Source organism: Colletotrichum siamense (genome assembly GCF_013390195.1).
Source record: "Colletotrichum siamense strain Cg363 chromosome Unknown KSG_Cg363_contig06, whole genome shotgun sequence".
Taxonomy (NCBI): Eukaryota; Fungi; Ascomycota; class Sordariomycetes; order Glomerellales; family Glomerellaceae; genus Colletotrichum; species Colletotrichum siamense.
The window spans coordinates 1,258,572-1,281,840 of record NW_023501019.1 but is presented as its reverse complement, the minus strand read 5'-3'; the positions used below and the strand labels follow the sequence as shown (position 1 = coordinate 1,281,840).

The 23,269-nt window shown below is 51.9% G+C and overlaps 6 protein-coding genes across 6 annotated transcripts; 4 read left to right on the top strand and 2 right to left on the bottom strand.

Annotated features, from left to right (window-relative positions):
• Nucleotides 1–1,518: 1,518 nt before the first annotated feature.
• CGCS363_v009354 (putative MFS-type transporter) lies at nt 1,519–2,690 on the top strand (the record flags this gene model as incomplete). Its single annotated transcript, XM_036641203.1, has 4 exons — nt 1,519–1,654; nt 1,679–1,889; nt 2,199–2,353; nt 2,413–2,690. The coding sequence occupies 4 exons, from the start codon at nt 1,519–1,521 to the stop codon at nt 2,688–2,690; spliced, it is 780 nt and encodes a 259-aa protein (XP_036493694.1).
• A 655-nt stretch (nt 2,691–3,345) lies between these two features.
• CGCS363_v009353 (Secondary metabolism regulator LAE1) lies at nt 3,346–4,639 on the top strand (the record flags this gene model as incomplete). Its single annotated transcript, XM_036641202.1, has 5 exons — nt 3,346–3,612; nt 3,674–3,743; nt 3,804–3,821; nt 3,885–4,086; nt 4,144–4,639. 5 exons carry the CDS (start codon nt 3,346–3,348, stop codon nt 4,637–4,639), a joined length of 1,053 nt encoding a protein of 350 aa, XP_036493237.1.
• A 517-nt stretch (nt 4,640–5,156) lies between these two features.
• CGCS363_v009352 (General alpha-glucoside permease) lies at nt 5,157–6,897 on the bottom strand (the record flags this gene model as incomplete). The annotated part of the gene is made up of 2 exons (XM_036641201.1): nt 5,157–5,285; nt 5,368–6,897. 2 exons carry the CDS (start codon nt 6,895–6,897, stop codon nt 5,157–5,159), a joined length of 1,659 nt encoding a protein of 552 aa, XP_036493238.1.
• An 891-nt stretch (nt 6,898–7,788) lies between these two features.
• On the top strand, nt 7,789–8,883 carry ARA2-2 (D-arabinose 1-dehydrogenase; the record flags this gene model as incomplete). Its single annotated transcript, XM_036641200.1, has 1 exon — nt 7,789–8,883. One exon carries the CDS (start codon nt 7,789–7,791, stop codon nt 8,881–8,883), a length of 1,095 nt encoding a protein of 364 aa, XP_036493235.1.
• Nucleotides 8,884–14,212: 5,329 nt separating this feature from the next.
• FUC95A-3 (Alpha-L-fucosidase 2) lies at nt 14,213–16,588 on the top strand (the record flags this gene model as incomplete). The annotated part of the gene is made up of 1 exon (XM_036641199.1): nt 14,213–16,588. The coding sequence occupies one exon, from the start codon at nt 14,213–14,215 to the stop codon at nt 16,586–16,588; it is 2,376 nt and encodes a 791-aa protein (XP_036493236.1).
• A 67-nt stretch (nt 16,589–16,655) lies between these two features.
• On the bottom strand, nt 16,656–22,692 carry hrr1-0 (Helicase required for RNAi-mediated heterochromatin assembly 1; the record flags this gene model as incomplete). The annotated part of the gene is made up of 3 exons (XM_036641198.1): nt 16,656–18,079; nt 18,982–22,613; nt 22,676–22,692. The coding sequence occupies 3 exons, from the start codon at nt 22,690–22,692 to the stop codon at nt 16,656–16,658; spliced, it is 5,073 nt and encodes a 1,690-aa protein (XP_036493896.1).
• Between the last annotated feature and the right edge of the window lie 577 nt (nt 22,693–23,269).

The window sequence follows — 23,269 nt, the reverse complement described above, 5'->3', positions numbered from 1 at the left end:
ATTACGAGTCCGGAAAAGGACTGGATTAGAGAGGGGTCTTTGACGCCTCGGTGGACACAGGGGCCGCCTTTGAGTTGCGAACAAGAGGTCCTGGGAATCATCGGATATGGAGCCCTCGGGAAGAGAATCGAAACTTTGGCGAGGGCCCTTGGCTTTGGCAAGGTCTTGATTGCGGATCGTAAGGGCGAAAGCAAACCCCGCGAAGGTAGAGTCTCTTTCGACGATCTCATCAAAAGAGCTACCACTGTCGTGGTTTGCTGCCCCAAGGGCCCAGAGACTATGTCCCTGATCTCGGACTCGGAGTTTCGTTCAATGAGAAAGGAGGCGCTTCTCGTGAACTTAGCTAGAGGTGGCGTCGTTGACGAGCAGGCACTAGCAACTGCGTTGAAGGAGGAGAGAATTTTCGGAGCCGCTGTGGATGTTTTCGAGACGGAACCCGGTGGTGTGGGAACTACCCCTCTTATCCCAGACATTTCGAACGGGGAGACAGGTGTGCCGAACCTGACTTTGAGCAGTCATGTTGCGTGGTTCTCACAGAAAACCATCAAAAACTTGCAAGATATGCTTAAACTTGGTGTCGAGAGCTTCGTTGAGGAAATCATCAACGAAGATCGCTGTAAGCGTCTGCTGGTAATTCAAAAGGGAGAGGTGAGGAAGTAAGACAGGCTGTTTCTTGATACAGACGATAGGGAAATACAGCCAAGACGATCAGCTAGGTGGCTCTGCCATTGCGCACAGATAATATAATTTCATCTTTTCTTGCGACTGCATCTCACTTGTAACCAACTCAAACAGACCTGAAGTGGCCAAGGCCAAAGAAACATGCATGATCAAAGCCGAGCTTTCCGTACCCAAGAATTGCGATAACATGAAGTGAAGTCAACGTATCCTCTCACCCCAGGATTCATCACTCCATGTGTCCAATGGCGGGGCTTATCTTGCATACGTGCTGATCAATCGAAGATGTTGATTGGAAGCTGGCAACCCTACATTATGTCATATCCTAGCCTGCGCAAGACGCCTATCTCAGGCGCCAAGGGTCAAGTCGTTAGAACCGAAGAGGCGATTTCATACTAAGCATACGATGTCAGCGGCCAAACATATCAACGCTTCTTGAAGGGGAACATAAAAATATATCTACGGGCGAATCCCCGTGAATTCGCTCTTTTGTGAATTTGATGGCCAGAGTCGAAGATTTGGTACATGTTCTTCCTCAACGGCTTCGGGTGAGTAGAACCATGACTACCAAGCTCCTGATCCCGTGTGACTTGCTTTTGACTCTCAGAATACAGATATGCCGTTGACTCGATGATATCCCTATTTCAGTCTGGTATCGCAACTCAGGCGTTCCGCGAGTTTGGAGAACATGGATAAGCCAACGGCCTGACGATTGCTAGCTACGTTGGAATGCTACTCGGCGCGCTGTTCTGGGGCTTCGGCGCCGACATCATTGGACGAAGACACGCTTTCAATGTTTCCATTCTTGTATGTTCAGTCAGTTGCATTATAGCCGGCGCCATGCCAAATTGGAAATTCCTGGGATTCTTCATTGCGATGGTTGGCTTCGGCGCCTGTGGCAGTCTCATCATGGACACGGCCGTCTTCCTGGAGTACCTTCCAAGCAGCAAGAAGTGGCCTCTCACCGCTCTGGCCTGTTGATGGGGGGTCGTTCATACAGTCGCTGGCTTCCTGACCTGGGGCTTCTTGGTTTCAAACTCATGGAACTGCTCCGATGGTGCAAGTTGCACCAAGGCTAACAACTGGGGATGGCGGTATACCATATTCACCGGCGGCGCCCTTGTCTTTGTCATGTCCGTGCTTCGGGTTACTGTCATCAAACTGGAGGAAACTCCAAAGTATCTGCTTGGTGTCGGCGATGAGTCGCCGTCGTAACGACTTTCCAATACTTGCCTACAACGTACAACCTGCCGTGCTCTTTGAACGAGACAGATCTTGCGGATTGCCGAACAGTCACCTCTGCCCATAGTAAGGAAGAACTTTCTGTTGGCGAGACCTTGCTGCACATCCGAGGCCTTTTCAGCAACAAGAAGATGAGCTTCTCGACGAGTGGCATCTTCCTGTCTTGGACCCTTATAGGCCTGGCCTATACCCTGAGGTGTTTTACGTTTTTCTTCCGTGAGTGGCAGCGTTTCTATCTCCAATTGATGTCTTGGAAAAGACTTGTTGACAATCATCAGGACATACCTTGCGAACAAGGGCGCCATCTTCCACCAAACGCAGTTTGAAACGTGGCGCAATTACGCCCTCACCAACATCAGTGGGATACCTGGTTCTATCGTTGCCGGTTGCATGTGTAACACGAAGCTCGGGCGCAAATTCGCCATGGTCATCGGTGCGATGATCACGATGGCCTTTTTCTCCGCCTACACGCTGTGCAGACCTCCATGCAAGACTTGACGCTGACTTGCGTTATTGCCTTCTGCATCAACATTTACTATGGAACTCTCAGCCAAGATACGCCTGAGGTTCTTCCCAGCGCCCACAGGGCAACTGGAAACAGTATTGCTGTTGCTTGCAATAGGATCATGGGAATCATATCTGCGGTGGTTGCAAGCAAGGGGAATACGGGCACCCCGGCGCTTTTGTACGTTTGTGCAGCTCTGCTTGTTGGCATGGCTGGAGTTTCCGTGTTGTTCCCGGACGAGCTCTATGGTCTCAAGAGTTCTTGAGACATGCTTTGGGGCAAAGAATACCAACCTTGAATTTCAGCAGAGACGAGAAGGTCGCCTTAACTTGCTACATCACGGACGCCTTCAGGTCCACTCGGCATTGCCCTGTTTTAACGGTTTTAGTAAGGTGTTAAGAGGATATGTTCCGGATAGCACGATCGTTGCATAACAGCTGTGGAGAAGAAATAATGAACGTCGGGATCGAAAATGTTGGCAATTCTTCAATCTCATGCATAGAAGAGATCCTGTCGCTTCTGACGAGGGGACCTTCGTGCATCGGCGGTGTCCAATTGTGGACACATCCCCGGTATTCGCACCACCCATTGGCCAATTCCCAGCCCTTTGCGACCGAGAGGGCATTGATCAGACCATGAAATGTTATGTACGTCGGAGGCCATATTGTTCTTGCGGTCGTCTCTGCATGTAAGTGGATCCTGTGCTGGAAGGGACAACAAGCGAATAGACCAACAGAGAGCACGTCGTCTCCCGGAGCACCGAGCTTTCCCTCTCTTTCCCCATCGTTTTTCTACGTATCAGTCTGGAGGATTTTGCCCCCACTTCGCCCTCCTCAACCGCGATTGCAATCGTTCAGCCTTTTACTTCAAATCTACGTTTCATCTCGGCAGTGAGCTTTCAATGCTGTGGTCTTCACATCATGTCTACTAGTGACACCCAAGCTGTCTCGCTTCCCGCCGGGGCGATCGAGGTCGCGGACGGGCCGATCGACGACTCCGAGTTCGACCTAGTTGAATGGGATGCCTCCTCGGTTGGGTCAGCGTCTCTGACCTCCAGCGTTCATGCTCATGAGTACGAGTTTGGTCGCCGATACCACAGTTATCGTCACGGACGCTATCCATTGCCAAACGACGAGGAAGAAAAGAGCAGAGAGGATGTGAAGCATGCGATGATGCTTGAATTGACGGTATTTCTCGCATCGGCCTCTTCATGATAATCGTCGTGACACGGATCTAACCTTCATGCAGGACGGCAAGCTGTTCTACTCCCCGATTGGAGACAACCCCCATAAAGTGATTGACATCGGAACTGGTACTGGTGAGTGATATCGGTATCAATCCTTCTCTTGGCATGACCATTACTGACAGCTCCATCCAGGTATTTGGGCAATCGAATGTATGTTTACTAGGTGCGGCGCGGAGACTGTGGATGATGAAGCCAACTGAGTTTCTGTTACAGTTGCGGATCAGTTCCCAACAGCGGACGTCTTGGGCATTGATTTGTCTCCGATTCAGCCTACCTGGATTCCACCCAACGTCAAATTCCTCGTTGACGATGCGGAGGATGACTGGCTTAATGGCGACGATTTCGACTTCGTGCATCTTCGAACTATGGCTAGTGTATTGAAGAATCTTGACAAGGTCATTGGCCAGGCGTATAAGTGAGTTGCAGTCCAATGATAGCGGCTCTTTTAGGCATTCTACTGACTCCTTATCAGTCACCTCAAGCCCGGGGGCTGGATTGAGTTCCAGGAACTCCATATTTACCCCCAATGCGACGATGGGACCATGAAAGAAGACGATAAGCTCAAGGAATTCTATGACATCGTTCTGCAGTCGTTTCTTTGTTTCGGGGCGAATTTCCACAAGGCTCGAGATCTAAGACCCCATCTTGAAGGTGCCGGTTTCAAGGACATCCGTCGCGAAGTCAAGAAGGTGCCCATTGGCACCTGGGCTAAGGATGAAATTCTCCGACTGTGTGGGCTGTATCTCAAGCATGCCATCAGAGACGTCTTGCCAGCCTTCAAAAAGCCGTTTGAAGCCAACGGGCTTTCGCCCGTGGAGACTGAGATGTGGACCGCAATTGCGAGGAAAGAGATTGAGGACAACAGCAAACATCGATACTTCAACTTCTACTTTTGGTACGCCCAAAAGCCGGAGAATGCGCCCGTACAGGACGATGGACCGGGTTCCTCAGGAGGCGAAGAAGCTTGAGAAGACTTTAGCATACGCGGCCAGGAGACGCGGAGCTCGATAAAGAAATGGCTTAGCCTTTGTTTGTCATTGTGCCTTTCTATTTCATGGATTTTGCGCATAAAGCAACAGCATAAGCAAAGAACGACTATTCACGTTTCCTAGTAGAAATGCCAGCTTTCATCTGCTAAGTAGCTATTATCTCAAGTAATGGATCCAAGCTATGTGGAGTTTTGATACTAGATGCTCTGTGGCTGGCCTGAGAAGAATGACCGGACAGCCAGTGGCAACAGTAATTGACGCGATAGGCACACATCAGGTCCAGCACATCGAACTGTAGTCCTTTAGATCTGAGAAAAGCTGCTCGAGGAATGTCCCTGTTGCTTTGATCATTTGTGAAGCAGTTCTCGCCTTTAAATGTAAAAGGTTCAAAGCTTGGATTTGGTTTATCAGCTGATTGAGGTTCTCCTTTGGATTGTTATGCGATTGTTGCAAATCCTTCCCACTGAAAAACATTAAACCTCCACCTCTTTGGTTCTCAAATCGATTCCTTGTTCTTCATATTAGGAAAGGTATGTGTTTCGTCAATGATATAGGCCCGAAACTTGCGTGCGGGAACACGATTCTCAAACAGGTAATCGATCTCCTCAAAGGTGCGGTCTCCAGTCTAAAAAACAGCGTGACATGTTAGGATCATGTTCATGTATGATAGCTGTGGAACTAGGCACTATTCGGGGAATGCAACGTACCTCTGGGAGACGGAAAAAGCTCCAAGCAAACGAGAATAAACTAAGCCCGCCCCACAGAAACTCGATCATGGCGCCAGCATTGGCGGACCCGGGATTCAATAGGTAAGGACCAGCAACAGTGATGACCAAGTATGACATTCCGTTGAAAGTGGCGGTGAGTGACAACGTCTTTGCCCGAAGTCTCGTCGAGGGAACTTCGGACGAAATGACATACGCCAACGGTCCAATAGTCAGAGAATAGACGAGTTGCATCGTGATCAAGATAGATGCCTGGGCCCAGGAATAGGCTTGGTTGGTTTTGTAGTCAGGGGCAAGACACATGAACGCCACGACCCACAGACAAGCAATGTTGTAGGTTAGGCCGTACATCCAGGCGCGTCGGCGACCGAACCAGATGATGGGAAACATGGAGCAGAAAACACCCACGAAACCAACACCATTGAGGCCGATACCCATGTTGAAGGCGGTTTCTGAACTTAGCCCAGTCTGCTCAAACAGATAGACCGCGAAGCCCACTGGGTTGCCCGAGAAGTTTTGGACGATGAAGACGGCAGAGGCAATCTCGAGGCGACGGAGATTGGGTCCCTTGAAACAATCCCGGAATGTAGCCCCAACCTCGAGCTCTCTCTCATAAATGTCGGTCTTAACCATCATGGCAAGCACATCGTGGTTGTGGGCGTGACACTGCTTGCTAGAAAGTCGATCGAGTGCCTTCTTAGCGTCGTCCAGCCGGTTCTGGCGAATCAGCCACCACGGCGACTCAGGACACCAGTAAAGGAAGGCGAGGATGAAGACAGGCCAAACCCATTGCAGGGCATATGGAATCTTGTATGCCCATACGCTGCTCCAGCTGACGAAGGCTCGTGTGATGCCTGTCTGGATGAACTGGCCCATCACATAGCACAAGCTGACGTACGCGATGAAGATTCCACGCAACCGCAAGGGCAGAACCTCTGACGCATATACAGGGGCTAGAACGTGGTAGCCACCCCATATAATCCCAGCAAGATACATGGAAACGGTGAGAACGGTGCGGTTTGGTGCAAAGACTTGCATGAAGACGAGGGCAGAAGTCATGATGAGGTAAATGGCCAAGGTCTTCTTCCGGCCCAAGGAGTCCATGGGTACAGCAGCAAGCCATGCACCGGCGACTTGTCCGACGATAGGGCCCATACTCATTGCCACCTGCCACTGGAAGGGAATCTCCATGCCATGTCCATCGACATGCTCGCCAAGGTGGTCTCGAAACGCCGGCAAGGCGTAGAAGTTTCCGGTAATTTCAATATCGTAGGCACGCATGATGATCGACATCGAAACGAGCATCGACCACAGAGCCGCTTTCTTGTAACGCCTGAGTGCTTCCCAGATTGTCAAATCGTGTTCTGAGAGGGTGGCCTGGATGGCTTTCTGCTCATCAGTGGCGTCGAGTTTACCGCCATCTTCCGCGGCAGCAAGCGTGTCGTGTTTGTGGTCGTCATCGCTGCAAGTATTTGCATGCTCCACCATGGATACCTCGGATTTGGGCTCCATGTTGGTGTTTGATCTGTGAAGTCAGATAAAATCGCAATTGTTGAAAAGCAATGTCGGGTTTAAGCACGACACATCGACAGAAAGGATGAGCTCCAGCTTGATGCTTTTATAGCGCATTGAACGACGGGATTAAGTGGTCACAGACAGGAGGAAAGTCGTTGTCAGGTCATTGATGGCCAGTCTGTGGACATGGCATCCGGGGAGAGGAAGGGTATACCTTGCCATACCCCATGGGGACCCCGCAGAATGTTGCGAATCCTTCAATCCATACCGGTGGGGTCCGCCATGAGGCCAAGACGCCGATAACAATGAAAGGGCTATGCGCCAGTGACGAATGTCCGGACGAAGTTACAAGCTAAACCAACGCGGCGTTACAGCAGCACGCAGATGGTTGGTCTGACAGGTGACTCATATGGAGAGATTGCCCAGAAGAAACGGTCGAGTTCCAGGGATCATGGCTTGGAGATGCGACGAGGATCGCGGAGGAGCTCCTCTCTGGTTCCCCTCCATTATTACCCGACGGCAAAATGATCTTCTCGGACATCATCTCCAACCCCACATGACACGCTGCCCAAAACATCGTTTCTATTACCAATTGATGCCCCATGTTACCAAGAAGACGACAACTGATCCAAACAAACCTGGGTAAAGGATACGTTGCCTACTTAAACCGGTCTCACAGATGACCACTTACTACCATGTAGGCTTACGAAGTCTTTCGCCCGGGAATTTATAAGAACTGTGCTCGTTCGAGGTTTCTCATATTATCTCTAAAACAAGAACAAAACTCACTTCAATCCAAAAGAGACATCCTACTTACCATTTTCTGGTTGAGTTTCGCACTCTGAACCTTTCATTGTACATTCATTTGATCAACTGGTGACTTTGGCCATGACGGCGATTCCAGTAGCTGGCCTCAGCTCCCCTCCACTTGTGATGGGAGGTGCAGGCTTCAGTTATCAGCTGCACCCCAATCCGGAATCTCTGCCAATCACGGAAATCCTTCTACGGGCATTTGAGCTGGGCATACGTTCGATTGACAACTCGCCCTACTACGAGCCTTCCGAGCAGCTCATGGGGGCAGCCCTGGCACATGCAGACGTCAAAGCCAAGTACGGCCGCGGCGACTATGAGATCATGACCAAGATCGGTCGCATCAATGAGAATGAGTTCGACTACTCACCGGACTGGGTTTACAAGTCTGTTGCGCGATCACTAGAGCGTTTTCAAACCCCATACCTGGATGTCGTCTTCTGCCACGACGTTGAATTCGTACCGAAACAAGATGTCATCACCGCTGTAGGTGTCTTGCTTGATCTCCAGCGTACTGGTCACATTCGACGTGTTGGCATATCAGGATACGACATCGACGTTTTAGTAGAGATTGCCGCCACAGTATTGGAGCGGCATGGTCGCCCCGTGGACGTGGTCCAGACATGGGCTCAGCTCACCCTCCAAAATACACAAGCAGAGACGCGCGGATTCGACAGGCTCCGTTCTGCTGGAGTCAATTGTGTCTTTTGCTCTAGCCCGCTGGCCGTGGGTCTGTTAAGGAAGGGAGGTATCCCCACGGGTCTTACGGGCGATTGGCATCCTGCACCTGAGGGCCTACGGGCAGCGGCAGCTGAAGCGGCGAATTGGGTGGAGAATAACGGAAATGGAGAGACGTTCTCGTCTGTTGCATTACAGTATGCGATTATGAAGGCGAAACAAAATTGCACAGCATCTTTCTCGGTATCTACAATCACGGGCGTGAGTAGCATATCTGACTTGGAGCAAAATGTCGCTGCCGCGAAGGAAATACTGAAACATGGCTCTTCTGCTGGAAGCAAAGCATCCGACAGCTTGCGAGATTACACCGAGCTGGATCAACAGACACTGGAACGCAACGCGCCGCTTTTTGAGCAGGCTCGCTTAATTCTTGGAGAATGGGTAGATTATGATTTCTCGAGCCAGAAGAGCGTACTTGAAAAAGGTCAACAATAGACAGCCAGGGGCAGATCAAATCAGTTGATCGAAAAGTTCGGACTGCAATTCTCCTCGCAGTAATAACTGTAACACTTGCGTTTCATATCATAAAATTACAACGAGGAGAGGAAGAAGTATCTCCAATCCGCACCTCATGATCATATCATGCTGTTTAGAACGCGGTGACAAAACTTAGTGACGTATCAATATGTATTGAAAACCACGATTAGACACATCAGATGTGGCAACTTGTACTGAGGCTCATCTCATGCAATTGGACTATTCCTTTCAGTACCATCGTTGCCTTTTGCTCTGTAATCTGCCACCGATAACGCGAATGGTCCGGGGAATTGAGGATAAGTAATGTTATGTCAAGAGGTTCGTTCTGAAAATGTAAAGCCTAGTGCATCCCTCTCATTGACTTGGTAAACTTTCCCCCTTATAATAGCAAGATCAACGTCGACATTGATAATTTCAATGGTTGAAGCATGGGACTATACAGCGCGTAGTAGAACGGCGTCCACGATACCGCCAGACCGTTCTTTACCCTTGATTTAGTGATCAAGACCAGGACGTTTGGTTCCCACACGGAGATGTCCGATCAGTATAGATGACGAGAAGAAGACTAGCTCACTTCGATAAGTCTACTCGATTTCTGCGTCGCCTACATCGGAGCCCCGGGTCCGCTGATAATTCGAAATCCAGGCTGAACTTTCCCAATAGACCGACAAGGGTATTTTGCCTTTTTACCGGCGGTTCACTAAACCCTGCCTTTCCCCCGCACGAAACTCCGCCTTTCCCCCGACTTTGTGCGGAGAACCATGTGGAGGTTGGCGATCTTCGGCTACTAAAGCCTTGCACTTTGGCTACATATCCAGCACTAGCTGCGGCTACCGGCATTTATAAACCAATAGCACAGCGCATGCCAATATCCCGAGCATCACTTCCTTGTTTATTTGCGCCTGGACCTTCCCCGGCAGCACCTACTACGTGCAGGTTGAGACCCTCGGTACATTATGGTGGATTACCGAAAGCGACCCCTCATACCAGGAGGTGTCAGACTCTTCATTAAATGACCTGCCAGACGTCGCAGACAATGTCTGAGTGGGGCGGCACAATCTCAAGCTGGCCGATAGCGGTTGGATAGGGAATACGAACAATGATCATGCATCACTGCTGGAGACTTCAGCACTTATTAACCCACGGATAATAACCATAGGCTCAATTCTCCGTTTCCGTTGGCAAATTTCACCTCTCTACAAACACTAGATGGATGAAGACCACACAAAGCGGAACCCTAGGTCGTACAATCCCGGCATTTCGGAAATATGGAGGCAGAGAACAATACCGAGACCCGTCAGGCTGGCGAGGATGATGGGTCAATACCTCTAGTTGGACCTCCCGCAGGCGCTCGCAAAAGGACCAGACGCGCTTGCGACCGATGCAGTGCTTTGCGGGTTCGTTGTGATGGCCTTCAACCATGGTATGTGGTCTTCATATTCATGAACATGGCCAGAAAGCACCGATTAAGAATCAAGAAACTAACGCAACCGTGTATTGTAAAGTCGTCGTTGTCAAGGTAAGCAATTAAAAAGTCTCATCAAATTTTAGGTGATGCCAGATATGAATGGAAACTGCGGCTTTTGTCTCACTTGATGTTGTTGATGCATTGGACCGCAAGTTCTCCAAGCCTCAATTCATTGCTGCTAATTTAACTTCTCTTGTGGTTTTACAGAATATGATCAGAGTTGTTACTATGCTCGGGGCATGCGCAGGCGGGGTCGCAAGCCAGGCTCTAGGAAGCCAGCAGAGCGACTTTCGAGATTCAACCCAAGACAGGAACAAGATGATGAGACCCACTATGGCGAAAGCGACTCATCGGGGGCCCATCTAGACTCGGGGCAAGCCATATCTTCGCAACACCGACCACAGTATCATCGTCATCAGCAGGAGCAATATGAACAAGAAGGCTCAGTATCCCAAACGGCATCCCAACGTGGCATCAATTATAACGACCTACCTTCCACTCATCATACGATTACCGCGAGTAGCAGCGGTGGCCATTTCCGAGCTTCCGCTATAGATCTAGCTATGAACGGTCATATTCCAGGATCATCTGACACAGTACCATCAGAGTTGATGGTAGACACGACAATGTCAGCAGCAGCCAGTTCAACGTATACCGGAAATCAACATCACTCTGTATCTTCTGCTGACTTGGAATTTTCGACAATGCCCATGTCAAGTGTCACTGCAGAAAACCCAGGTCCACAATTGCGTGGTGCCGTATCGTCCATAGGTAGTCACTGTCGCGATAAAGCTCCACAAGCAGAGAACACAATGCATTCAGTTACAGTAGATTCGCTGCTAAATTCGCAGGTTGATGAACGATACGGAAGCAGTAGGAGTGGAATATTATGTGCTGCTTCAGCAGCAAGAACAACATTACGAGAGCCAGAAGTGGATGGAAACCGGGCATGTCGCTTCAAATGCCTCGAGCCCATCATTCCAATGCTACAAGGCATCATCGACGCCAAACTTGCATGCGAGCTACTGGACCTCTACTTTGTCGAGCCTGGAGGGTCGCTATTCCGATGTTCCTCGCCTTATGTTCTGGCCCACATTGTGAGAAAGGAATCTCTACTCCGTTCCGCTAACCCGAGAAGATCTACTCCAGCATTGATGGTCACGATGCTGTGGGTCAGCGCTCAAACCGCCGAGAGCTCGCTCTTTCTTCTCCCTGGACAGAAGTCACGAGTCTGTGAAGAGTTGAGGAGGTTGATGATGGCTTTGATTAAGGATCGAGATCCTGATTTCTGGCATAGGACGACTGGTAAACCCTCCCGTACCCTCACTCGTTCAATCCCAATGGTCTTGAAATCGAAATTGATAACATTATAACTAACGTGTCTCGTACAGAGGGGCTTCTTCTAAAAGGCTTGGAGTTTACTTCAAAAGCTGCTATGACGCCTGGTGGCTTTAATGATGCGAGTATGTACGAACACGAGCGACCGTCATGTGTGGCTTCGGAGCCACCTCCGGCACCTTCAGTAGACGATGTGCTCACGTTTATTCTCATTACCATTGTTGTTTCTGGCGGAGACTTCAAAGCGGATTGTTTCCGATGGTGGAACAAAGCACTAGGTTTATCGCATAAAATGAGACTCAACCGAGAAGACGCAACACAAAAGAACATGTCGTCATCGGAACACTCCTTATGTACTAGAGGCAGAACGAGCTCGACATGTGCTTGCCGCACTTGTGAGGCTGTACGAACAGGACTGTCAGTCCCGGAAATTCAAGAAGAGCGCAGGCGGGCTTTCTGGTTAATGTTCTGTCTTGATCGACACCTGGCACTCTCTTTCAACTCTCCTCTTCGTATTCTAGACGACGAGTGCCGTCTCTACGCACCTATGCCAGATGAGGCTTGGGAGTCTCTGTCGCTTCCAAAGAGCCCCATCACAACGAATCATGACCCGGAAGCCGCCAATGGCACGCAACAGGAACAACACCATCTGGGACGCAGTTTTGGTGCTCCGACTCGCGTCGTTGGCATTGGCTTCTTTGAGTATTTTTTACCCTTGATGACAATTTTGGGCGACATCATTCAACTACACCACCGGAAAAGTCACCCACGATTTGGTAATCTACAACGGTCAAAGAGCACTCCAATAAACGGCGTCGCCCAGGACAATCAGGCACACGCAGGCCATGACCGTAACATCGAAGGAGACACGGCTTATCTAATGGTGGAAAAAGTCATGTCGGAATGTGCACAGAGCATTGTTGACCTGGCAATTCGGTACGACGTTGACGCCCTCAATAATGCAGGGATCCCGGCGAGCCAGGTCCGGACCCCGAACTCGACGGGATTTGCGCCCCGCGACGAAGAAAACCATTTCTCTAACAGCTCTCATGCTCAGATCAGTGTTGATGACGCCATGAATCATCAGCATAATAACGACACCGCATACGCAAGTCAACACCAGAGTTCGACGTCAACCCACCGTCACCATGCACAGGCACAGCTCGTGACCGCATACAGTACTTTCATCATTAACGTCCTGCATGTTCTGCTGCATGGAAAATGGGACGCCGTTTCTATGTTGGATAATGAAGACGGCTGGATACCCTCTGTGGGGTTCATGAAGTGCGCTTCTCACGCTATAGCTGCGTCCGATGCTGTCTCACGCATCTTAGCTTGCGATCCGGAGCTTTCCTTCATGCCATACCTCTTTGGCATTTACCTTCTGCACGGCAGTTTCATACTGCTGTTGTTTGCCGATCGTATGCCTCAAATCGGTCTAAATGAATCCGTTGAGAGGGCTTGCGAGATTATCATTCGCGCCCACGAGGTGTGCGTTGTTACACTCAGCACCGAGTTCCAGGTAAGACTTTCCATCTAATTGATTCTGTATTTCTGATACCTCGGATGTTGATTAACACATCATGGCTGTAGAAACATTTCCGCAAGGTCCTGCGTTCAACTTTGTACAGCGTGCGAAGCGCAGGAACTCCTAGCGTGGAAGAAAGCAAAGCGCGTCGTAGGGCACTGTCGCTGTACCGCTGGAATAATGGATCAACGGGTCTGGCCTTGTAAAAGAGCAATAAGACATGGGAGCTTCACTGTTGGGTATGAAGTGGAAAGGAATCCGTCAAAGTGTATGTGTTTCGAGCCAAAAGGCTGTTTGATGGCGCCCTGCACTACAACATAGCTGGTCGTCTGACACATAGACCCAGCTGTTCGCCATATAACTCCAATAATGAGGGTAGTCCTATCGAACCTGATTGAGCTGCGATCACGGAGATATCGTCCAAGGATGTTCCTCTGCGTGCCGTAGTCTCGCTTCTCCCCCACTTCTTCCCCGCGTTCTCCACGCTTCCCGGTTCGACTGAACTGGCAAGCCGTCGGCATTTTATCTGGGATCAGCGGAGCGCTCCTACAGGAGCACTTTGTTACACCAACTCCACCATTGCAAATTTCCGACGGATATTTCTTCACAGCTGATCACACTTTCGCTCTTCCCCTCATGTTCCAGTGGCAATCAATGCCGTGCAGGTGACTTGTACATGGCCGCGAGATGTCCTCACTCCACCAGCGCGCGTTGGGAGCAAGGGATCTCGTAACGAGGACTGATTGGCACCGAGGCCCATCCTCCGTCCGGCACAAACTATTCGGTGGCCTGAATTGCGAGATATCTTCTTCTGATTTCCCACTTATCTCGTGATTCTTTGGTCGACTTGGCCCTGGCACATCTAATTTGTTACTGGGCTACTGCAGATCTGCAAATACACATGTTGGATTTCAACTATTTTTGCTATTATTGCTATTCCCACGGTTAAAACAATGGCAGAGCACACGCTCTTCTACGACAAGCCGGCTAACCTTTGGGATGATGCCACGCCAATCGGCAATGGACGGCTGGGTGCCATGGTACGTGGCACCACCGATGTTGAACGGCTATGGATCAACGAAGACTCGGTCTGGTATGGAGGCCCTCAAAACCGTCTGAACCCGGCTGCCCGCGATACTCTACCCAAAGTCCGCGAGCTCATTGATGAAAACCGCATACGCGAGGCCGAGCAGCTCATCAAGAAGACCCAGACCGCCCGGCCTCGATCCCTGCGTCACTACGAGCCGTTGGGCGATGTCTTCCTCACATTCGGTCACGGCCAAGACCCCCCCGGCGACGAAGTTCGCGTCTCGGGCATAGTCAACTTTGAGAACAGCTTCAGTCGCGACCTGAACCGCTCTCCGCAAAACTACCGTCGTGAGCTTGACCTCCGCACAGGTATATCCTCGGTTTCGTACGACTTTGGCGGTGCACACTACGAGCGGCAGGTTTTCTCGAGCACCGTCGACGAGGTCATCGCCATTAGCGTCAGGTCGGAAGGCGAGTATTCTTTCCAAATCGATCACAACCGTGGCGATCACCCGGAATGGGACCGTCGGCTCAACCAACGCTACGACAGCCTCGAAGAAATCGATGGCGGGCACATGATCACCGGCTCCATGGGATCAAAAGGGGCCGTCGAGTTCGCCATGGGCGTTCGCGTCATTGCCGATCCCGGCGATGGCGAGGTCCAGGCTGATAACACGGGCTACAATGTAGTCGTCAATGCCAAGGGCCGAGTCATCGTCCTCGTCTCGGGCGAAACCACCTTCCGCAATCCTAACGCCGGTGAAGCCGTCCAGAACCGGCTTGCAACTGCATCGATGAAATCCTGGAACGACCTGAATTCAGCACACGTCGAGAGGTTCTCGGCTTTATACGACAGGGTCGAGCTCCAACTTCCGGGTAGCGGCGACAAGAGCGCAATCCCTATCGACCAGCGCATCCAGGCCGTCAAGCAGGGCGCAGTAGACAACGGACTAGCCCAGCTACTGTTCCACTTTGGGCGATATCTCCTCATCAGCTGTTCGCTTTCAGGCCTGCCCGCAAATCTACAGGGCATATGGAACCGCGACCATATGCCGGTATGGGGTTCCAAGTACACGATCAACATCAATATCCAGATGAACTACTGGCCTGCCGAGGTCACAAACCTGGCCGAAACGCACGACGTTCTGTTCCGCTTCCTCGAGCGGACCGCCGAACGTGGCGCCGAGACGGCAAAGGCAATGTACGGCTGTCGTGGTTGGGTTATGCACCACAACACCGACATCTGGGCCGACACCGCACCCCAGGATGATGGTGTGCAGTGCACCTACTGGACACTTTCAGGCGCCTGGTTCATGATACACCTGTGGGAACATTACCGCTTCGGTCGTGATAAAGACTTTCTCCGCAGGGTGTACCCTCTGATGGCTGGGTCTGCATTGTTCTTCCAGGACTTCCTGGTCGAGCGTGACGGTAAACTCATCACCAGCCCCAGCTCCTCGGCAGAGAACAGCTACTACATACTCGGGACCAAGACGGTTGCATCCATCGCTGCGGGCCCCGCATGGGACGGACAGATCCTTACGGAGCTCTTCCGGGCGGTCGTCGAGGCTGGTAAGCTGCTTGGCGAGGACACCGCCGAGTTTGAAAAAGTCCTTGCAAAGCTACCGACCCCGCAGATCGGCAAGCATGGCCAAGTCATGGAGTGGAAGGACGACGTCGAAGAAGCGGAACCGGGCCACAGGCACATATCTCACCTTTGGGGGCTGTTCCCGGGCAACACCCTCAACACCCCGAAGCTCCACGATGCGGCCAAGGTGACTCTGCAACGCCGTCTCGCGGGTGGTGGTGGCCATACTTCGTGGAGCCTTGCATGGATTCTATGCCAGTACGCGCGCCTACGTGACGTCGAGGGTGCCCACGCAGGCATCCAGAAGATGATAGGAGGCTTGTTGCTCAACAGCATGTTAACGAGCCATCCTCCCTTTCAGATCGACGGCAACTTTGGTTTCGCTGCCGCAGTGGCAGAGATGTTGCTCCAGAGCCAAGTCGATGACGGGACCGGCAGTGGTAACACTATCATTGACCTCATTCCTACTCTCCTTCCCGCCTGGGAACAGCGAGGTGGCGTTCGCGGTCTAAGAGCTCGTGGTGCTGTGGAGATACAGAAACTTAGATGGGAGGATGGTAAGCTTGTTGAGGCTGTTGCGGTTTCTAAAGCTACTGAGCCCCAGACTCGTGTCTTCCGAGTCGCCCCAAACAGACTTCAGCGAGGTAGCAAGAGCGATGGCACAATCAGTGTCGATCTGGTGCCAGGAAAAGCAGTGACTTTGTCATTCTAATTAATCCGCGAATTTCAACGGATCTTCGTGTTATCTTTAACCATTGAACTGAGCCAAGACCTTGTCACTAGATTCGCATGCCAGAAATGCCAGAGCCGAGCGCCTCGATGTCTCGCGCGTGCCGAACGCCCTCTGCTGTTTGATGATTTCTCCCACCTACAGCCTCTCCACATTCTGGGCATCTCGTCGCCTCCATTGCCATGCCGCATTCTCCAATTGTAAAGGGGTGGCCGTTGCGGCAGGTGTACCAATGACCAGTCCCTAAGAACTCCTTCGACATGGCCTGGTAGACACTACGCATCTCGTCGCTGGAGACCTCGCTATAGAAGATGCCGTCGTGGAGCATGCGCCATGCCGTGTCGTACTCGCTTTCGAGAACGGCCGTCGAAGGATGCTTCTCCATCAGTTCCTTGGCGACACTCAAATGATGCAAGCCGAGCTCCTTCATGCGCTCGTGGGATCTGGATAGATTTCCAGCTGTTGGCTGCGGCCCGTTCTCCATCGCTGCTGTTGCCGGCTCCTCGCTCAGCGGCGTGACAAAGGAGCAAAACATGCCAACAAATATGTGACCCTCTACCTCCTGTCTAGCGTAGTTCCGGATGTGGGCGGTCTGAATGAGCTCTCTGCAGTCTTTGATGTATGTGGATACATCGACCTTCACCGACTTGACGGCGCTGTTGGTGGAGTTGCGGCAAAGACTCACAAAGTCAGATACGAGGAGGAGGTCGCACCGTAGAAGCAGTGTCATTGCCTGGAGGTAGCTTCCCATCTGAATAGCAGACTCGTCGAAGGAGAAGCCTTTTGTCTCCTTTTGCCGGCGACGGTTGACGTGCCAGACGAGATGGGCCACGCGTTGGTAAGGCTGTTCGTCTTTCTTGACCCGTCCAAGGAAGTTGACAATCTGATTGCGGACTCTTCTCATTGCCTTGTGGCGGCTACCGCCGGTAATTTTGAGGAGGTGGGCCATTTGTTCGTGACGGGCTCCTTCCAGGTCGTATCCTTCCAGCTTTTGAACGGGAAACACAAAAGCCCCTTTGTCTGTGTTTTGTAGAGCATCCTGGGCACTAAAGAAGGCCTCCGAGAGCCTTTGCCACTGGCTGTTGGACCAGCTGATGAACTTCTTTGTCGACTCATCGAGGAGGCCTCGACGGACGATCCTGCCATAGCGAGAGATGTTCCGCAAGGAACCCCTGCAGTTGGGACATACGCTGATCGTCTCTGACAGATCGAAGGGTTGCGAGCCGCCTTTGACCGCGACTGGGACACCGTCCGGGGACATGTCGTAAACGTCTTGAAGTCTCATCTGCCCATCCATGGTGGAATATGTCAAGAAATGACCGCAGTCAGGGAAAACGCAAGGCTCTTCGTCGAGGTCAATAGATCGGTAGTCGCTCATCATGATGAGGTCGACGATGGTGTTTTTTATGTCATCAGAGGCACATTCCTGACAGAATTGCTCGCTCGGGCAAGATTCGCCGCATAGAGATGGGCCTTCTAATGGTTAGCTGTGGCGCCCACGGGGAAACTGACGAGATCACTGACATTGATGGCCACACTTCAACGACTTGGTACATCGCTTAGTACAGGGTACCCAGTCGCAAGGAGCTGCACATCTGTAACATTTTAGTTAGCTCGGTCGATGGCATACACAGAAGATCAAGCAACTTACGGCATGCTGCACTTGGAGTGCGGGCAGCAAGACGAGCATGTCTCTTCTGCACATGGGGGGCAAGGTTCATGACACTGCTTGCTGCACTTGGAGTGCATGCACTTGTTTTGACAAGGGGATGAGCAAGGTGGGCATTTCCCTCCATGGCATGCTTCTCGACATCGGTGGCTGCATGTCGTGTAGTTCCTGTCGCATGTTTGTGGACAGCTGCCATGCTCCTCCTTAACGACCTTCCCCTCTTCTCGTGTGCGACAGCCCCAGCATCTGCCCTTGCAGACGTGTCCGCACGCTCTAACGAAACCACAGTCAGTCTTGCACAAGTAAGTGGCCGCAGACACGTTTACGTGACAAGCCACCTTGACCATGTGCCCGCAGCCTGGAACCAGCTTCTCAACTTGGACGGCACATTTGATGGCGGCAAGGTCTTTCGTTTTCCAGCATTCGATCGTGTTGACTTTGTGTCCGCATGGCAAGATGAGGCGTGCGTCACTGACGACCTCCATACAGAGCTTGTCGCAGATATCGCCGCAGCGTTTGCGACATGGATGATCACAGTGTTCTTTTGGCCTCGTGCAGTCCTCAAGGCACTTGAAGGCGTTGTGAAGAATGTCTGAGTGGCAGGGTCCGGTGCATGAATGCCCGCAGTTGAGCCGTCGGTCGCAGGGGAGGTTGCAGCCGCCATCGGGGGAAAATTGTATGAAATGTTCCGGGTGCGAGACCATACTCTTGTTATCGTGGTGTCGCGGGCACTGCAGCTCAAGCTCGTTGCCGAAGTTGCCTCCCTGCTGCATGAGATTGATGACCTTAGCCCACATTGGAACATGGCTGGAAGTCTGCGAGTTGCCGATGATGTACATCCCGTGCCTGGCTCGGGACAGCAACACATTGATACGATTTGATGTGCTGAGGAAGCCACATCTCCGCTCATTATTGCTTCGCACGAGAGAGATAATGACAACATTGGCTTCCTCGCCTTGGAAGTTGTCTACTGTTGCAGCACGTACTCCTTGTAGCGCAGAAGACTTTGCCGCTCCCTTCTTCGGAGAGTCCTGGACATTCGTATCGGGTGATTCCAGACCGGCCAGATCGTCCATGTCTCGGTCGTTGATAACAATGTGCATGGTAGACCCGAGCTTCTGTCGCAACTTGTTCAACTGACCCAAGTAGGGCGTCAGCACGGCAATTTCGCCCGACTTGTAGACACCCTGTCTCAGAAGGTGGGAGACTAAGCCCACCACCATGTCTATCTCGAAATCGTTCGAGTATGAGGTTTCGATCGAATCCTGGTCAGACTTTCGCCCGGATTCGGGACTCTCATGGTGAAGCCAGAAGAGCCTCCTGGCCAATCCGCAGACGGGCGGGTATTCCTGAACCGCATCCGAATCTGATAAGGATTGGTACAAGGTTGAGCGAACAAGCTCGGAGATTGATGGATGCATGCGTCTCTGAGTGTCGAGGATGCTGAAGGGAATGGTTGGGGTGTTTGGCACCCCGGGCTGGACAAGACGTTCAAAAAGGGACACATCCAACGAGTACTTCTTGCCGGCTGGATTGGCACTTTGAAGCCGCCAGTCTTGGATTTGAGGTCGCAGTTGGAGATGATCCCCGATCAAGATGGCGTGTTCGATGGTGGGGAGCAAGGCGGTCAGCAAATGGGCCTCGAGTACCTCACCCGCTTCTTCACACAGCAAGACTTTGCCGTTGACGCGCCGGAGAAGATCGAGGTTGGTGGCGAGTCCTGTAGTAGTAACTCCAATGATGTTTGCCTGCTGCAGAGCACGAAGATCGATTGAACTTCTGACGCGATTGTTCCTGTCTCGCATGCTCTCATATGTCTCATGCGCCGAAGACAACCTTCTCAGCTCGGGGTCGAGTGCCTGACGGACCCAATCTTGGTGCAGAAGAAGGCGCTCTTGGCGGCTCATCTCTGATAGTCTCGTTTGATAAAGCTGCGTTATGGTGCGACTGGGGACTTTGGTCACTAAACCACCGTGCAGCCAGACTTCCATGGCCCTCTTCCTCCCGTGACGGACCGTCTCCCAACCATCTTCCGCATCTTCGTTGCTTTGCTCTGGACCAAAGAGCTCATCATGTTGAGAAGGATGCTGTGCTGCAAGAAACGCTCGGATCTTCTCGTTTGTGTTGAGGTACTTGTAGGTAGTGAGATTCCTAGCCACGTAATCGGCTTCAGACTCAAGTGCCTCGATCGACTCGTACAAAGCTCTGCCTTCGGTCCTTGTGCGAGTCATTCCCTCGACGACCTTACGAAGGTTGACAGGCTCGAGTCTCTCCGACTTGGAGCGAGAGCCGATCCTGACGATATTCTGGACTTCCCCATCAACGAGATGCTCCAGAAGCTGGTCCAGGGCGTGGTTTGTGTAACAGACGCACATGATCGGTCCCAGCTTGGCCTTGGATTTGTTTGCGAGCAGCACCTTGATGAGAGCTTCACCCGTGTAACTCTTTCCTGTGCCCGGAGGTCCTTGGATCAAAGCAAAAGATCGACTGAGGGAATTCAGTATAGCCCCTGACTGAGTCAGGTCCAGCGTGGAGTGTCTGCTGAGCTCGGCTGGATCAACAGGTTCACCAGGAGTGTACGACAGCGCCTTTCCGTCGTTGGCAAGAGTACTGAGATCGAAAGAAAAGCCCGGACGCATGGAGTACAGCGGAGGTGGAATCTCGGGCGGTTGATCCCCCGCTTGAAGAGTGAGGATAGTTTGAAAAGGAAGGTCAACCTTTTGAGACATTGTTTGTAGGGCTTTCAAAGGAGGGGCAAATGCGGGAAGAAGGATCGACGGGAACTCAAACATTTGTCGGTGCTGTCTTGAACCCATGTTTTTGAACCACAAAAGGGCGCGCTTGACCTCGTCGACTACGGTATCCACAAGCTTGAGATGAACGAACGCGTGGCGGTTGTCATCCGGCAAGCTGTACTTGGGAGCGTCTACCGCGTCTTCCTGCTGGGTCTGCTGAGTCGGGTTGTGCGGTGTCCGGACGGTAGACCTTGAGACTTGGAAAAAGAAGACGTTGCCAATCTCATCGACGATGCAGACGAGTGCGCCATCTGTGAGCCTCTTGGTCTGTACCCACCATGCAGCTCGCTGGGCCTTGTCCAACTCCTTGGCTGCCTTTGGCTGGTCGAACTTGACGACGAATTCAAGACCACCCCGCTTGTCAAACGTGGTCTCGACGGCGGTGGCGTAGTCGTAGACCACAATTCTCGTCCTGATTTCGCGCACCCGATTGTTCGACTCGACCCTTGTGCGGATGGCATTCCGGAGATCGTGCAGTGTATCCTCGCGGAGCAGCCGGAAATGGCGATCTAGCAAGCCCCGAAGCCCTTGCAAGTGGTGCTGAGAAGGGTTGATTGTGGGCAAGTACTCGTCTCTGAATGACATGATCTCTTCGAGAGTAGGCATGATCCTGATCTTGGCGATGTCGGCATGGTCGTTATCGTGGCGACGTCCTCTGAGCGAGAGCCGGCCGGGCAGATCCTCGGTGAGAACGAACTCGGCCATAGCGCCCGAATCAGCATTTTTATGTGCGGCATCGGGTAAAGAGTGTCCTATGCCAAGTCGACGCCGGACGTAGTCTAGATACTTTGAGGCTTGCACCGAGTAGAAGGCCTCCGCACTGTTGTCGAAAACGTCGAGACGGAGTTGGATGTTCTCGACGATTGAGGTGAAATGTGAATTGACAATGTTCGCTGCGCTCGTGTCGATGACCTTCGCTAAGAGACCACACGCAAGGGAGATGGCTTCGAGGCCAGATGCCTCGGATTCGCGGAAGGGTAGCTCAGACCAGTGGTCGACGAGATGGAGGACAAAGTCAAAGAGGTGCTTGAGGCGGGTTGCATCGATTCCTAGAAAAGACCGATAAATTGTGGTTGTCTCTTGTTCCACGACGACTGAATCGATGATCGCCGGGTGAACGATGACTCGGAATAGCGGAGAGATGCGTGACTCCCAGAGACTCGCCTTCTCGGCCGATGTCTTGCTTAGCGAAAGCCCCTCGAGGACGTCCCTAATCAGATTGAGTCTGCGGTCGGATGCGATCTCTCTGATGACTTCTTGGGCTAGACTGGCGTCTTGCTCAACTAGATCAAGGGCCATACGGAAGTAGCTAGCTGTGTCCCCGTCGTTGGAATATGCTGGAGACGGTCGCAGGCGTCTCCAAGCATGAATCTTCTCTCGCTCGGGGTCGGATGGTCCGTTCGAACTGCCATTGTTCCGAGCGTTGCTCGCCGCCGCACCAGGATCATGAGAAAACCTACAGTGTCCGCCAAAGCGACACCGGCCGGTGTTTACAAACAGCCGGCAAGGGGCGGATGAAGAAACTCGAGAGTTGGACGGAGGTCTGTTATACTGAGTTAGCCAGAAAATGCAGCTGAAAGTATCGACATCGTGGGCCTGACTGACCCACGCACTGGAGCCATGATGGGCATCTCAATTCGTTCAAGAGTGAGGCGTGACAATGGCGCAGTAGAGGTGATGACGATGATGCAAAGGATTTCGGAGGAGAACTATGATGGGATTGACGCGACTTTAGTATCATCGACTTGGTGCCTCCATTGAGAGCTTTCAGCTCCAGCAAGACAAAAGCGGCACGACAAGGGCAGTGGCGAGCTGCCTGCAGTTGGTGCGAGAGGCGCCAATCATGAGGCCCAACCAACTGCAGCGTCAAATGCTATCCTTACATGACGGAGTCTTTAAAAATGGTACTAAAATGAAGTCTAAAAACGCATGCTGCGCCGTGGCATCAACTTTGAGAGAGGCCAATGTGGGTGTATCTCGAAGAGGTCCATTGTAGCCAATCACAGCCCCTGCCTGCCGGAGGCCGACCACAAAAAGCAAACAAGCAACTCTGACTGGCCGCAAGCTATCGGACAGGGGAAGCGATGAGCACCAAGTATGTTGGTAGGAACGTGTTGAATTCTAAGAGTTGAAATATGCCTCGCGGCCAGATGCTTAACCTCCAGCTTTAGATGCACCCGAATACAGGCCCAGTCGCCC